We start from the raw sequence: 17,896 nt of genomic DNA, 5'->3' as shown, positions 1-17,896 counted from the left end.
AAACAGAAAAAACAATGAGTCTTAGTCACTCCTGCTTTAGTGCTAGATGTTACCATGGTAACCGCACGTGGTCAGCACTGCTCTCACGTCTCCAGCAGATCAGACTTAACTTTGCCAACCGTAGGTTCATTACGGTTTGTTTGTTCTGCTGCTGTGACAGCGCGTGTGATTGTGTGCGTATTTACGTGTGCGCGTGAGCCACAACATGCCCTTAACATGTATGCAACGTGCCCACGCGCACACACCCACCCACCCGCCAAGTCATTCATGTTTCCATGGCGCTGCAATGCTGTAAACTGTTGCCGAGTCGTGCCCTGACTGTAAGATGTAACACTAACACACAGAGAGAGGTGGGCTGATACGTACGCTTCTCCTGCACAAACAGGTATCCCTCCATGGTGTGCTGGCTCACACTCTTATGCTCGTGTGGATTCTCCTTCATCTTCCTCATCAGACACTCCACCTCTGACCGCGTGCTCTCAAAACGGTTCCTCGTCTGTCAGCGTGAACACACAAACATCTTTCAGTCTCATCCTACAGTATGTACCCTGAACTTGCAACAACAGCAGAACTTCGACTAACTTATTTTTCAGAAGTATAAGAAATACATTAAAAAATTAGAACAGGTTTATTGCCAAGTAGGTTTTTTACATGCGAGGAATCTTGCTCAGTGCAAAACAATAAACACAGAAGAAAAAATAGAGATAAAAAGAAAGTACTGAAAGTTAAAATGTAGAAAATTGACAATAAAATATGAAATAAATATTAGAAAATTGAATGTGTGAGACAGGAATCCAAACAAAAAGATGTGCATTTATGCAACGCATGTAATCAGATGGCATAGACTTTATGTTCATGTAACACATAGTGGTTTTTGGGTCACTGGCCTTACAGATAAGCCTAAAGCTCTATTACAGGAAAAAAAACTGGGGAATGCTCCTTGCATTCTTGATAATTTCCTCTTTTTGCTAGAAGTAGAGTCGTAACTACTGTATGTTACCTCATTTTTTTCTAGAGAGGTTTTTTGTTTCCTTCAGGGATCAAACGCAATTTCAGAAGGCTCTCTGAGTATAACTCTTTGACCTTTAAATTCCTTTCAGCCTGCAGCCTTTTCACACTCAGAGAATTATTCCTCTCACATATTCCTCTAGCTTCAAAAATGTTTCCTCTCTGGTAATGAGGTTGACCTGAATGACCTCAGATTTAGGCGGCCTTTAAACTTTCAACATTAACGCTTCAAAACATTCACAGCATTCTGGGTGAAGGAGCTTTTCCAGTTGGAGATTACAACTAAAGCCTTATTCGCACTGGACTAACATTTCCTGGGGACCTCTAGTAATTTGTAATAACCGCAGAGGTCGTCTGTGATCTTAATCTCGTGCGAGTCTGCCATGTCTGAAATTTGCAGTAAATTTGCAAAGTAAGAAAAATTCCACTAGAAATCACTGCCAATATCATATTTTGCTAAACACAGAGAGGTCATGTGATAATATTTGTATTTGTTTTTTGTTATGTTTTGTTTTGTCTTTTGGTTTTAATTTGTTGTGTTTTTTGGTTTTAATTTGTTTTGTCTTGGTTTTTGGTTTTGTTTTGGGGTTTTTTTTGTTTTGCATTTTGGTTTTGTATTTTTTCACTAGGGTTTTTGTTTTCTCCATGGCATCATTCTGCCTTATTCGTGGTCAAGACTTATGGAGGCAGTGTTGGCAATTATAAATGAAAGTTCTGCTGCAAATTCAGGAGGTTAATCCAGCTGCAAAGCAAAGAGACCCAATTCAAACCCAATGAAAGATCATCAAAAGATGACGAGATGGATAACATAAAATGGCGACATGCAGTAATAGGGTTCCTTGCACATACATTCTTTCAGTGGGTGAGGAACATCATTACATCTTTTAACAGGCTTGACATCAAACAGCAGAGGCATATCCGAGCAATAATATGAGCAAATGCAAGTAAAACGCAGACTTTGCTCATCAAGTGCTTAAGAAAGACACTGGAGGGTAATTTCTGAATCATATGAGGTTCCCTGGTAATACTGATGAGGGATTAAGAACATGAAGTCCTTCCTAATTCAAAGTCAAAAACAAAACAAGTCTAGCAGAGATGGACGTATCATTAGGACTCAAAAAAACCTACAACTCACTAGTTTTTTCACACACGTAACTTCTACAGGCAGTGCTCAGGGTTATAGTGTGATTTTATTCTTTGTGTGTGTGACCTTACATTCTGTATGCTGATGGTGAGATCAGTCTTGAAGTGGTTGAAGTCCTTTGCCAGCTCATAGCCGTGGTGATAGTAGGTGAACAGGCCTTGAAGAAACGCCAACAGCTGAGGGAAACAAAAACAGCAAGAATGTGATGTAGATAAAGGAAGACGAGGAGGAGGAGGTAGAGATCATGAAAAGGAGAAAGAGAGGAGAGGGAAAGAAGGGCGATGAGAAAAACGGGGAATAGAGGAGGAGTGAAAGTCAAAGGAGGGAAATATAAGAATGTGGAGAAGAAATTTTGAGGGTTTGGAGTGGAAGCAGATACAAAGAAACAGAAGGAAGAGGAGGAAAAAGGAGGCAAGTCAAGCTACACTGTACATTTCTACACACTGAAAAGTCTGGTTTATGTGGTATGTGTGCAACAAATTGTCTTTATTTCCTCAGCAACCACCACTGAGGTGCCCTCGAGCAAGGCACCGAAACCTCCAAACCACTATGTCTACAACCGAAGCGTGGTGTGGTGTAGTGAGCAGCTGCAGGGTGTGGACATGTCAAAGTCAGTACACGTCATACTGATGAAAAAGGGCATGTGTGCACAGCAACATCTGGGAAAACATGAGTTTAAAAATTGCATAAAAGAAAAGAAAAAAAAAAGCTTCATCTTACAGGCTCCACAAAGTCAAACATCTTCCTCTCTTGGACCTCCTGCACCTTAAAGACGTACTCCAGAGACACCTCATAGAAATGCTGCCGTTCGTTGTCTACTTGGTTGTCCGCCTGCAATGGGTAAGAAAATGTAGAAAAATAACAGACTGACATTCATGGAAAAATATGAGAAATGTCATCAATCAAACTGTAAACTCAGACACAACATGTTACCTCATGTAGATGGGACTCTTTCTTCCTCGCTGAAAGGCTGAGGTGCTTCTCCAGAACTGCACAATACTTCTCTGTCTCTTTGTCATATTTCTTCTTGGCTTCCTGTAACAGATAAAACAAAAAACCTTTTATTTGTAAGAGCTTCGTCTCAGCTTATTCCACTTCCCTTCTTGAGGTCTGCACTGTTAAAGGCATAATTCAGATTGTCTGCAGTGGGGCTGCATGAGGTGATGTCAGTGTGTCGGTGCACTGACTACGGTAGACGGTGGTCGGCGCTTCCCAAGTTCAGAGTACCAGCATGGAACCTGAGAAATGTACGGTTGTGGACGGGGGCAGCAGCAAAATGTATTTAAGCCACTTAATAAAAGGTCCACCAGAAGAATCAATATCAGTTTATCTGCACACTATATTTAGAAATTTATTCACCTTGCTGTCAGACGGCCTATTATAACAGGAAACTGCCATTATATAAACCAAATATCACTCTCTTGAAACCAACCAAACTCCACATGCAAAATCAGTCATTTTATCTTGCAGAACACAGAAGATCCTGGTCTACCACTGCCTTGATTGGTTAGTTTCTTTATGTTACTGTGCAGTGTTGGTGTTTTAAAAGGTTAGTTCACATTCAACAAAGCACATAATAACAAAAACAACCTAACTGATCAAGGCCGTGGTGGTCCAGCAGCTACTGCGTTAGCAAAGATGAAATTACTGATTTCACCTGTGGAGTTTGGTTTGGTTTATTTGGTTGTTTTATTTTGGAGAGAGCAATATCGTTGGCTTACATAATGGCAGTTTTTCATCAGAAAACAGCAAGGTTAAGTGGAGAAAATACTTAAAATACAGCGCCGACTTAATCTAATCCTTAGACTTAATTAATATTAAGTAGCTTCCGTGCTTGTGCTCCTCTCTGGTTCTCATACCTGAATAAAATAAAATAATCCAAACTGTCCCTTTAATAGACCAAACACATTTTCATTCTTATCATACTAACATAGTCGCTAAGTACTTTGATTAGTTACTGCCTTTGCAATTGTGCAGTTGGACAAAAAGCTAAAGATTTTGAGAACAGAGAAAGGCAAACTTAATTTTTTTGTTTTTTTCAAGAGCCCAATATGTAATAGGTCCTTTGGGGAGCACAGCTGCTTATTAAACAACAGACCGTTTCATCAGAGCTGAGATCACTGACATAAGAAGTAGACAGATAAATGGATGATAAACCGGGGACAAATAAAGCAGCAGGGTGTGTATTTCTTAAGATTGCTGGATTGAAAAACAGTGAGAAAAACTTTAGTGTCCAAGAAGATGAAAAGACACGAAAAGGAAAAACACCTGCAAGTTGTTTCTTCCCATTCTTTCTTCCCATGTTCTAATAGTTGAACAGTAATTATCGGCCCATTGAAGTGGGAGAAATGGACATGAGTAAAGAGAGACAGAGTGGGAAACAAGAGGAGAGAAGTGAACACACAAACAGAGGAGGGGCAGATCAGGGTGGGTCTGTCAAAGAGGCCCTGGGGTATTATTACTGTACATCTGCCCCGGCCTGTTAAGGTTATTGCATTTCTTCATCCCAGACTCATAACATGAGTGTGCTGGAGCTTCACAAAGAAACTCAAAAACATGAGACATACTCACAGACGGAGAATATTTATTTTTTATCATGTAAAAAACCAAACAATCGACTTTATTAGCCCACTGAAAACTTGCTATACTTCTGTTGATTCCACGGTACAAGGGAAAAGAATCCTAGGACAACAAGACAGGATTTTTTTTATTAACATCCTGCACACAGTGCTGGTATGGAAAGAGTCAGTGAACACTGCCTGATTCTGCTGCAAGCTAAATTTCAGGCAGGACAAAAAAGACTGAACTGAACTGAGGTTTTGAATGAATACTTTGATGAATATTTTATCATTTAAAACATGTGGTATTGATTTTTGACATGTCAGTGAATGAAATAATAATGGCTGATAATGGTTTGTTTTGGGTTCCTACAGAGCCACATCATAGAAAGAAGTTCCTACCTGTTCTGAAACTCATGGCTGCATACCAGCCTCTCTCAGATTTCACATAAGTTCCTAACTAGAAATATAAACTCCATTCTTATATCTGCATTCATCCTGCCATGCCTGTTTCAGTGTTTTGAATGCACACAAGACTGCCTGTATCCTTGACAACGGCTGTCTGACCTCACTTGTAAGTGGTTAGTTAGCGTTCAATGGTGGACAGGAAGAGCAGAGAGATGCTGCTGCTCTATAGACCCATAACCCTTTAATAACTGCATAAATAAAAGTAAAGCCTGCAGAGCAGTCTACCCCCTCCTGAGGGTCTGAGAATTGCCCACCAAGTCATCGGTTTCCACTTAACCTTTGGGTGAAAGGAGGGGAAAAAAGGGTTTTTAATGGGTTCTGCGCCACGGGTGGAGAGGAGTCCAGTCTCCCTGTTGTGCAGCTTGGGCATACTCATGGGTGGTTGGACCGGGTATCTGCCCCTACGCCACTATATATGGGATACCCTCTGCCTTAACTAATTGCACTGTTTTTTTCTTTTTGTTTTTGTTTTTTCTCTCATCTTTCTTTCACTTGCTCCTTTAGTTAAACAGGAGCAACAACATTATTCCAGTATTAACACTAGAGAGACACATACACACACACACCAGCCACACATATCAAGACCGAACACAGTCTGAACACATCTTATATCCCCCACTTTGTTTGTTTTTTTTTGTCTCCTTTGTTTTTGCTCTTTGTCTTATTTGAATGAAATCTTTTGGCTGTTAATGTGTGTCTCTCTGTGCTTGTCTACACTTGTTCTGTATGCACTTTATTGCACAATAAAGAAAAGAAAAACAAAAAAAGAGACACTATAAATGCACAGGGATGCCAAATTACCATTATCTAATTGTATTTTTTCATGTATTAATGCTGAATAAGTTTACTTCACCATAATAATCACCATGTATTTATGCAATAAAAGAAAAGAAAAAAGGCGAGCATTAAATTTTAGCTTAGATGAGCATTACTCGTGTCGACGGAGGAGAAGAAACACCACTTCTTTGGGAAGTTTTCTTCCCAGGATAAAAAAAACTGAGTTAAATCTATCAAACCCAAGATGGTTCATTAAATTTAAACCGTCATCATACAGTCTGAGTAGCCTTTTAGTCATAATATTTCAGACTGCTCCCATTTTCCGTTTGTCATGGCTTATTGGGACAAATAGAACAGAGACATTGCTGTTATTACTCTGGTAGCACCTGTGCTTTCACACTGTCTGCTCTGAAAAAGGCCAGTTGGGGGTTGGTGATGTTGTAAATCATTGAGCGGCACTGTTTTATGGTATTTTTGGATTTACAGGATTTTGTGCATTAATGTGATGAATTGCCTTCATCTGTCATGTATGTAATTCGCCAGATTTGCCTGCAGTCGTCCCGTCTGGTAATTTGTGTCTGTGTGAAATAGTTTTTCCAACTCCTCTTGGAAATAAAACTCCCAGATCAGTAATGACAACGAAATAAATGCCTCGTCAGTCTGAACTCGGGCGAACCCATGATGTCACCCCCCTGCTGCAGTCACATGACACAGGTGTCTCACTGCCAAGCCGGTTTCAACAGCGAGAGGAGTCCTCGGGGCCAGAGGAGGAACAGACAGCAGCTGCAGAACGCATCAGAGATGATGAACGCTCCTCTAAACAACAAGGCCTCTGTTTAAAGTCTGAATCTTTGACTTTTTCATTTTCACAGAGGAAATCAGTTCTGACGTGACTGCTGCTGCTGCTTCAACCCTCTCCTGTGTGTCCCTCAGCATGAGTTTCATAATGTAACTTTAACTAAAACATTACAAACAAAACAGTTTTAAAATCAACTGAAGGAAGCTTGATTTCCTGACTTCCTTTGTGAAAACAATTTACAAATTACGCAGCCAGTAAATATCCTATTTTCTGCCAATCTCTGTTGTTTTTAACCAAATCTTTGATGACAAAATTAAAGAGGCATTTAAATGTTTATTTTAAATTACTTTCCTCTTTAGCCAGCAGGTGGCAGTCTCCTCCCAGTATAATTGCTAACTGATGGTCTTCCTTCAGAGGAGCGAGGTGAATGAAGTGTTTTCATACAGGATCATGCCCTGCAACCACACATCTGACTCATCACAGCTACAATCAAGTTCGACTCCACACTCCACTGCTCCGTCATGTCAACAATTACTGACGAGTCCCACTGAAACATGAGGCCAAACAAAACATCATCACCCACCGTTTCTGAATGCAGCACATGGCACGAAACTTTTAGTAAACATTCGCTTTATTGTGCTTTTTTCAGGTTAACCCCATACCAAAGTTCACTAACATTAAAGGAAATGTGCTGCACTGTATTATTAAACGTATCCTTAACAGAGGCAGCACGGGGCTTCAACTGATGGAAACAATAACACAAGTGTGTCAAACTCAATTTAATCCCTGCCCACATCAGCATTATGGTTGCCCTCAAAGGACTGGTTGTGAGGCAAAAATGCCTCAAAGTAGTCGACAAATAATTAATTAACGAACTAATCGCTGCAGCTCTACACCGGACTAAACAAATTTCCAAGTGTGGAATAATAAGTGGCAAACAAGATTAAAACTTGAGCCTGAGAGTTTTCTGTTTTCTGTAAACTGTTTTAAATACATGTCTCCTGTTCTTTATCCACTCACTGTAATTCCACTTATGTCAGAGGCCTGCCAGCTCTGCAGCTTTAGAACCAGGTGAAACTGTCCCGAGCGAAGATGCGGTCGGTTCTTTTAGGGCTAAACTGGGATTAGAACATCACTCATGGTGACCTGACCGCGCAGATTATGTGTTCACTTCTTAATCTGGCCACCATGTCACAATCAAACCATGACCTGCTGTAAGGAGATGGATTAGCAGGGTAAACGCTGGTAACATGTTTAATACTGCATGTATCAGGGGAACCCCCTGTGGCTACTCATCTAGGTCCTATGGCTAATGACTGCACAGGGTCGGTGCACCATGACCGGCTGTAAGGAGATTTGAACACAGAAACATTACATATTTACTACGTGGGGCAAAGGATTACCCCAGAATTTACAGTATAATACTAACCCTTGAACTTATAGTAGAATTTGATCTTAAAGTGCTAAAGAAGTCAAATGAACATAACAGTTATGTAGTAAATCTTGAATTAACATCCTCCTGTTTAGCTAATTCTATGTTTTCATACCCTCGTACCATGCAGTCAAGGTACAAACAGATTTATACACAGTGACACACTAAAACAACACCGGCGGTGCCATGAGGGAGGCCTGCTGGCCTGTGAGACCCCCCAGTGGGAATCAGTGATTTATGTCAGGATTATGTATTCCTCTAATCTCCTATCCAGGTCATGCAGTGATCGTTCAGACCTTGATAGACATTCACGGACAATAATGGGACAAGAATTAGACCCTAACCCCCTAACCCACATGAAGTAAATCCTCTGTATATGTATTTATACTGTAACTTTTTATTACAAGCCAGTCTTAAAGGACTTCTCTCTTGGTACAAGAACTGTGAGGCAACTGACTGAATTGACAAACTTCATAATGGAGTATTTTAAGGTGTCATTAAAACACATGCAGGTCTGTGGTATGGGCAAAATGAGATATAATGGCATTGTTTTCCATCTCTAAGGTATACTGTACTTTTATCTGATGGCATTTGGCTCGTTCTATTTTCTTATTCTCAAGTCTTTGCTCCTAGTAGCTCCTGTACCAGTCCTGTCAGTCAAATATACTAGATTTTGTTACTGATGGAAATTCTTTAATTCAGTGTTACCTTGCTGTCACCAACAGGCAGCGTTTTCTGATGGGAAACTGCAGTTATATCAGCCAAATATCACTCCAACCAAACTCCATAGGTGAATATCACAAATTTTACTTTGCAGACAAAGGGAGTTTCTGCTCTAACGCTGCTTCAATCGGTTAGTTTGTTTGTGTTATTGTCTGACTACTGTGTTTCAACGGGTTAGTTTGGATTCACCAAAGGTGCAAAATAACACTAACTAACAGATTGAGGCAGCAGTGGACGTGCTGGTCCCGTTGTCTGCAAGGTAAAACAACTAATTTTGCCTATGAAGTCTGGTTGGGTTGGAGAAATCAACATTTGGCTTGTATAAAGACCGTTTCCTGTCAGAAAAGGCTGTCTGATGGCAATGTAAAGTGGTGACTATATTCTAAATAAAGCCTACAATCAGACTGATATTGATTGGCTAAAATTTGTTTTGTTGCAGACCCTGTCTACAGCAGTACCTTTCTTAGTTTCTGTGCCAGTACTCCTCTCTGCTTCTCCAAACTGGGGGTGTGTCGACCACCATCTACTGCAGGTAATACACTGACTATTGATAAGTGCTTACACAGTCCCGCGTCAAATAATCTGAACTATCCCTTTAATATTACAGCGTAGTGAACATCCATATAAACTCTCAATAGGGAGTTAATACTGCAGTTATCCGGCATTAAGGAGGATCTCACTGGAATATGTGCCAATAGTTTTATAAAAACCAGGTGAGCAGCAGAAGAAACTCATTTCAAAGGAAATTACATGAGACTACAGTGACTACAAATTATATGAATAATTTTATCCAGATGTACAGACATAACATCTGTCAGTGCCTGACTGCTGTTTTAATTAAATTGAAGATTTAATGTATATTTTGACCAACTGTACGTTTTAGGTGGTGTTGTGCCTGCCAGTGCTCTTCCCACAGCTGCAGAAGCACTAAAAGGATTTCATTGATTTGCTGATTTATGTTTCACTCCCAGCATATCAATACTGATGCACAGTACACGTGTAGGGAGGCGTTTCTGTCACCAATGCTGTGGCTGCCGTGCACTCTATCACCTCCTTACCTTGGCTGCACTGATCTGTTCTTTCCTGAAGCGCTCCAGAGGCATTATCAACACGTCGTTGGCATTCTCGATCTGTGGACACAGACACAAACCTATCTGTGAACATTATATCGTGCCAGACATGACATTTTCTAAGAACGACACTGGACTAAAAAAAACACACAAAAACGACTTGATGGAAAATTTGAATCTTCTATCATTCAGATGACCTTTAATTTAACTTTTCATATCACTGATTTGAATGTGTGTTTGCCTTTTACCCAGTGAGCACTTCTCCTTTTCCTTCATCTGATATTCTAATTAATTGTTGCTGGGCAAAGAACTGGTCAGAACCAGCCAGCCTTAGGTCTATATCTGTGCTGGAAAGAGGAAGGTGACTAGATTGCCAGACAAACAGGACCATTTTTGGTGTTTCTTCAATGAGATTGCTCATTCTTCTTGTTCTTTTACTGACAAACTGTTTCACTGCTCTGTTTTCCAGATGATCTGCTTGCAATAGTTAGTAAAAAAAAAAAAAAAAAAAAATATATATATATATATATATATATATATATATATATATATATATATAAAAAAATAAACATATACATATATATATATATAAAAAAATAAACATATACATATATATATATATATATATATATATATATATATATATATATATATATATATATATACACACATACACATATATATACATGTATATATATATATATATACACACATACATATATATATATATATATATATAAAAGACAACAAAATTAGCAGCATGTCCTCAAAGTTGATTTAACTAACTGACTTAGAGGGGTCAGACAATCACTGTCAAAACATTTTCTGAGTAAAGACAAGATTTATGTGCAAAACAAAGTTTCCACTCCCTCCCATCAACCACCCGTAATACTCCTTAGAATTTGTTAGGTCACTCACCATACGTGTCCTCTCATCCTCCAGGTTCTGTAGAACCGCTGCAAACTCCTGCAGAGACTTGGCTAAGGACAGACAGAAAGAGACAGACAGAAAACACAAGAGATAATTGGAAAGAGAGACAGAAAGTTGGTGTTTGAAATGGTGATGATGAGAGACACACAAGTACACGCAGACAGAAACGGAGTGTTTGAAAAGCGTTGGCACGAGGTGGTGGGGACGAGGCTTTGTTTCTGCTCTTGGACGCCTCACAAATTTTTCTAAACTCATGACACAGCAGAGTAATTAACTGGAAATGAAACCGCAATTTATATGGTTCGTTTCTATGGTGCTTTCACAGACAGCACAGCTCAGCGCTTGTTTCCCCGCTCGCTGGCAGGCAGGCGAGGCATGGCTGCATTGTTTTGGGTCAGAGTTTCCACTTCAATTGCCTCCGTCCCCTGTCCAACACTTCACACACACGCACTTAGCTTTTATTCCTTAATCATCACATGATAAAACACACAGTCAGGCCCACTCTGCTTTTCAACATCAGACTTCAAGCTACAGGATTCGGTTCTTGGAAGTTAGATCCACTTTAAAGGAGCAGAACCTCAGGACTATTCAAGGAATGCATTGAAAAACAGTGCAATCCTTTTAATAAAGCTCGTAAAAAGCAGAAAGATCCTTTCAGTAAGCTCAATCACACTCACGTAGACTCATATAAATGTAATAGAGAGAATAACAGATAAACACAGAAGATATTGACCCAATATAACCCTCAGATGCTGTTTGTAGACTATTTTTTACTTGCTGTGTCAGAGAATGTTTGTTTTTTTTAATAATAAAAGTAATTTGATAGATTCTACATCCATTTAGGGTGAACTCATCATTGTATCAGAGAGAAGAGATGAGTTTTGACGTGAGTGTAACTATGAATATCCTAAAAACAACAGTGCCGCGGTGCAGCAAGCTGTTCAGGAAAGATAGCCGGGGTTAGTTAAACAACAGTAGTGGGTGGGTCGGACCAGTGAGGAGCTGCAGCCTGCACAGACACAGCCAGGCAGCATGAGAGGGTGTGGTGACCGACTGCTGCATGTTTCACAGCAAACTGTTTGGACGGCGACGGAGAGGCCTGGATGAGTTCATGGAATCAAAGAATTATACTCTCCTGTGCTGAACAACAATAACACGCTAATATGTTAGGTTTGGGTCAGCATGAAACTTATTAAAAGTGCTTGGAGAGAAGGGAGTAGTTAATGTCAAACAAGAGCAAGGTTGAAACAAGAAAACCCCGGACAGGCTTTAGGCAAGAGCTCTGAATCATGTCAATTCAAGGAGGATATTAAATTAAAAATCAATTGAAATGAGCCTTCAATTTCCCCTCATCCCCGCCTACTTGCAGTGCACAGTGCCCGTCCAAAAAAAACAAAAAACACTTCAAAGATGGCACAGTGTAGCTTACCGGCAAATCAAGACTCAATAGCATAACGATGGCATACCCATCAGTGTTAACAAAAAATATTTTTAAATCGCAACCGGAGTCTAATCGATTCAAATCGAATCAAACTGTGACCTTAAAATGGAACATCAAATCGAGTTGTGGATTTTAAGAAATGTGACACCGGAAACATTGATATACTGATCATTACTGACTATTAGAAATGCTTTTGATGCTCATTTTACACAGGATCAATATTCAGGCGCTGGCTCCACTTTCTTCATCTCTTTCCCCTCTGACATTGCCCACATGGCCCTGCATCCTCTCATTTACTCAAGTAAAGTCACTGGTCCCATTTGCTCCAGCTGAGTATCTGTTGTCATCTTATAACCTTACTATATTTAATAATAAAAAAAAAAGAATATAGATTTTTTTTCAAGATATTGTATAAAAGTGATAAAAATACTTTTCTTCTCTCTCCACACCACCTTCTTGAGCACGTCTGATGCTCTTCCAAAGGGAAAAACACTTCAAAGGTGACACAGTGCAGCACACCAGCAGCCTGCCACTGCACTTCTCAATGACTGAGTCGGAGATGCATCCAGTTCTTTCACTGAGCCTCGCTCTTCGCCTTTTGTTATTGGTTATCTAGCAGCAGGGACTACTGCTAGGATGCAATTCAAATACCTCAGCGCTCCTCCATGTAAAATAATTTTAATGGTTGATTTTTATGAGTAGCAAAGAGGGACCTACATATAAATCAGACTGAACAACCTTGTTTGTATAATGATGAATAAATCTATCTTATGAAAGACAAATAACCAAATGCACTATTCCCAAAACTGATCACTAGTAGCTGAAAAGGCTTTACATGTTTTCACTTTTTTTTCTTCATTAGGCACCAAAGTCAGGGAGTGACCTGACAGTTAAACTGACATGACTTATCACTATGAATTCCACTGGATGGCATTCATCAAATAAAATGAGAGGGCATTGTCTGCCGTCTATTTACAGGCTCCCTCCTCCGTCGGTACAGAGGATATATTGGATTTCATATCAGCAAGCTCACCTATGCACATCTCATCATCCGTCTCGGCGTCTCCGATACACTGGAATTTAAACTCGTTGAGAGAGTCAGCAAACTTCCTCTTGGCTGTTGACAGACCTGAGAGAACGGAGAGAAAAGAAAAAGAGGCCGTTAGCTTTACTAAAGGACACTACAGAGACAGCATGCTTTCTTAGCAAAAGCCATATTTCATGTTTAAGGCCCGTTATTCTGCAGGAGTTCATAGTGATTCAACCGCAAGCTCATAAAGGATCACATTCTTACTTTCAAGTTTGGTTGCCTGGCCTAAAACACGCAACACGACCGCGTAAGAGAATATCGCTCTTTGTCCTGATTTTATGCAGTTAGTGAAAGTGAGAGTGAGCGGAGAGAGGCTAAATGTAGACTGAGAGTGGATCCCCAGTGGCGTTAGTGATGAAGGTTGACAGCTCCTACATTCGCACGGAGGCTTTTTGGTGTGTGCGCATGTGAGTGTGTGCTGAAAAGTGCAAAAAGTTCCATTAAACTTAAGTCACATTAGCCAAGTGAGGCAGTGAAAGGCCTCGGACAGATGGATGCCTTTCAAATAAAACATGAGGCGCTAAGAGCTCCTAGGAGACCGACACTCAGGGCGGGCTTGGCTTCGCCTCCGGTTAAACTCGAGGCAGGGTCACCTTTACCTTCACAACAATATTTCCTGTTGCTGAAGTGGTCGAGGTCAGCCACATGTGCGCAGGATTGGAGTGAAACCTAATGAGGAGCAACACACTGCAACCAGGAACTTGCATGTTATCCTGAGACAGAATGAATCAAGAGGGAACAGAAATGGACGCTTCCATAGTCCTGTGTCTTTCTGCTCTGTGCTCCAATAACAGTTGAGCAAGCAAGCCAGCTGATACCTGACTGAGCCGCAGTCAACTTCAGTGGCATATACAAGGGAACCCTTGATTTGTGAAACTCTCAAGAGATTTGTCAGCTGTTATTAGCGCACAGAGCAAAAAGCAGCCAAGACATTTAACCTGAACTTTTAAAATTATGTCCATCTCTATTGATACTTTGGCTAATAATCATCATACAATATGCTGTGTGCAGGGAAATCTCACTTTTCCAAAGAAAGGAAGAAACTACACAAAACGTACACAAGCAAATATGTACTTCTGTGGTGTTTTATATCCTATTGATGTACCTTAATATTAAATCCAGACAAGGATGCAGAGAAAAGAGAGGAGAGATCAAGAGTCTCGTGGAAAGACAGATGGGAGTCAGGGAAAGGACAGAGAGTGTAGAGAGAGAAAGACAGAGTGTAATTGGCCATGTTTATGTAAATACCACAGGTCCTCCACGTACATCTGTGTGTGTCTGTGTGTGTCTGTATGTGTGTGTTCAGAAAGAGACGCTGCAGCTCGCCAGTCGGAGAAATAAAACACAGGCAGCTCCTACATGTGCTGCCAGAAACACACACACATGGCGGCACACACACACACACACACACACACACACACACACACACACACACACCGCTGTCTCTCTCCGGACTGACTCAGAAAAACATCGTAGGATGTCAGTCAGCAGTGAGTCACAGTGGCTCTGCAGCGTCAAAATAACTAAAGTATGACCAAACTGGAACCACAGTCCAGCCTTTAAAGATAAACTGCGGTTTTACAGTACCACTGTCCAGTAGAAGAAAAAATACTTCAGTTCTTACAGTAATACCCTAATACTGTATTCTGTTACAATTCATTCAACAGGAGCAGTCAGTGTTGTGATATTATAATAACATGAAAACTATACCTATAATAAGTTAGAGCAAAAAAAAAACCTTAAATAAGAACAATACACTGCTACAAGTCTGATACTGCTTGGTGAAAAATTACAGAAATGATTTGACCCACAGCAAATGTGCACAACAGTTTTTGCTTACTTGTGCTTTTTGTTCTCCAGTGCTGAGCAGATAAAGTCCTGTTCAGGTCTGAGGCAGCACAGTGTGTTTGTTCTAAAAGCAGAGAACCGCCGACTCTTTGAAGCTGCTGTGTGTGGATCTGCAGCTTTGAACGCCAGACATGTCAGCACCTGGCAAAGTCATCTGTGAGATACTAGTGACGCAACAACCAAGTGAAAGCTATAAGATATAAGGATGTGCAGCTGGATTCTACACTGATACAAACTACTCATTTTGTATTGATTCCTTTTAAAAGTCTTATAATTAATATAAATACAAAATGTGGGTGGCTGCATCACGTCCAAACATTTTTTAGTACTTATGTAAAATTGTTGTGGCAATAAACAGCCCTGACATACTGTGTTCAGCTGACCCACATCATATTACAGCAGAGCAGCAACACAAATAACTTCTTCATGCATTTTAAAGAAAATTATTTATTTTCTGATCATTTCATCAAACTATCTCTGTAAAATAGACACTTTTTCACACTTAATTAGCACAAACATTTTTATTTAATTGTACTCTATTTGCATCTGTAATAAATTTGTTATTACTGGCCAGTATGCTTCATGTGACGTCCAAACTCGATTTTATTATTTTGAAAAATAACATTCCTATTGAAAAAAAGAAGACTGGTACAGATGAAATTGTAACTAATGACTAATCATTAATCACTTAATCGCCATCGCCAAAATAAGAAAGAACATATTGCATGTTTTGTATCTTATTAACTGTTAATGATTAATCAGCGAATTGACTGTTAGCATTTGTTAGAGGTTAAGGAAACTGCAAACCCTAATTGTAACAAAAAGTCTCATATCAAAAAAAAAAAAGTTCGGTATCAGCTATTTAACACGTCTTGCAAGCTTGAAAAGTTGTAGAAGGTTTGTAGAGACTTATATTAACATAATATACAGTAAAATAGTTATATTATCATCATTATATCAAAACCAGCCACCCAACATAATTATGTTAGCAGATGGGGTTGTACTGACAACAGGTATAAACAGGCCTGGGTGGCCTCATCGTGACTGATGTCATGCTCTGTGCCCACTGAGTATGGACCAGTGTATATCTGTCTCCACACTGCCCTCCTGCACTGCCTCCCCGCTCTCTTATTTTTGGCCTCTGCCTCCTCCTCCTCCTTTCTGCCACTGACAGCTCCTCTCAGCACCTCGTGAGTGAAACGTGCCTGTCGCTGTTAATTTCTTCACCCCCGGCTCCAGCCACACTCTCCACGCTCCGCTTCATGAACATCAAAACCGACCACAGGCCAGCGAGTGGGGAAAACAGAAGGGCTTTCAGATACACTTACACTGTTATATATCATCAGATGTGTACTATAACAGTTACTGTGCAACAGTAAAACAGGCGTCCACTTCTGCTTCTTTTTATCGTTTCAGGCGTTTTGTTCTGCCAACAGCAGTCGGTGTTGGTTCTGTTGCTCATAGCAACCACTTCTGACGAAGTTCTCTAGCAGTTAAACTGAAATTGTCGTGCACTCGGCATTTTGTCAGATCTGTGACCAAGAAAATATTGACAGACAACTTTGATCTACTCCTCAAAAGCCCTTGTTGGAACAATCTGTAGGTACACTTTTATCACAGCTGTTTTGTGGTTTAACAGACTTCAGAGTTTCTATGAACAGCTAACTGCTAACCAGGCTAACCACTGCACTAGCTGCAGGAGCTAACGTGTTGCTAACATAACATTCTACACAACTGTTGAAAAGCTACTGTTGACTTAACGGCTAATCATAGGACGATTTTCACAATTGCTGCAAAGGCCTGAATTAAAAAAAAGTTATGGAAGAGTTCTGTTATTCAAAAAGCAAATAGGAAGGATTGAGGTTTACCAAGACACTTGAATAAAGTTCTAGAATATAAACAAAATAAATGTTTGTATAGGACTATTTGTCATTTGAAACCAGAATCTTAAGCCATTACAGTAACTGCATTTTAAAGGATTTCCAGGGATGCTTCGACATACAGACATGGTGACTGCTGCTCCACTCGGAGTGGAGAAATTGGTCGTTGATGAATTTCTTCCTGTATGACTTTCCGACATCCGCCTAAAACAATGAGAATGGAGAGAAGCCCCTCCTCTGATTCTAGGAGAGAGTCACCCCAAAACGTGTTTGGTGCTGATGTTTTAGATCCATTTAGGAATGCAGCGTACATCACTAATATACATGTTTAAGCATAGCCAGAATTCAAAATGAACACAAGAGATTGAAACTCTGTTTGGTTTGATAGTTCTTCACTGATTAAATTAAATTGCTTCAAGTAACTGAAAACTTTATTCCTTATTTTTTATATGCTCTTACCAGCTCAGAAAACATACCAAGTGTTGAAGAAGCTGAAACATTAAAAACCTCTGACTTCTGGTTTTGAACCTTTCCCACTTCCGCAAATATGTTACTAAAGTTACAGATTATTGGAAAACACCAGAATATCACTTCTAGAGAAATCTCACATATAGTGAGAGACACATTTTATATTGTGTTTAAACTTTTATTCAACTGTCCTGTCCAGCACACACAAACCCTCTTAAAAAAGGCAGACATATTTTACATAGCCATTAAAATGTTGGAGC

The 17,896-nt window shown here is 40.0% G+C and overlaps 1 protein-coding gene across 1 annotated transcript in view; it reads right to left on the bottom strand.

Annotated features, from left to right (window-relative positions):
* Positions 1-17,896, bottom strand: part of LOC146319271 (rho GTPase-activating protein 26-like) — a 129,618-nt gene that overhangs the window by 66,320 nt on the left and 45,402 nt on the right. Inside the window, exons 2-8 of the mRNA XM_084729868.1 lie at positions 13,384-13,479; positions 10,898-10,959; positions 9,968-10,039; positions 3,086-3,187; positions 2,873-2,983; positions 2,224-2,328; positions 367-496 (exon numbers count right to left, since the gene is read on the bottom strand). Of these exons, the coding sequence (XP_084585994.1) occupies positions 367-496; positions 2,224-2,328; positions 2,873-2,983; positions 3,086-3,187; positions 9,968-10,039; positions 10,898-10,959; positions 13,384-13,479 (678 nt within the window). The remainder of the gene's footprint in view (positions 1-366; positions 497-2,223; positions 2,329-2,872; positions 2,984-3,085; positions 3,188-9,967; positions 10,040-10,897; positions 10,960-13,383; positions 13,480-17,896) is intronic.

The sequence above is a fragment of the Lutjanus erythropterus genome, chromosome 11, assembly GCF_056507025.1.
Source record: "Lutjanus erythropterus isolate fLutEry1 chromosome 11, fLutEry1.hap2, whole genome shotgun sequence".
NCBI classification, from domain to species: domain Eukaryota; kingdom Metazoa; phylum Chordata; class Actinopteri; order Lutjaniformes; family Lutjanidae; genus Lutjanus; species Lutjanus erythropterus.
Note: the sequence above shows the minus strand (reverse complement) of the source record. Positions and strands in the feature narration are given on the sequence as shown.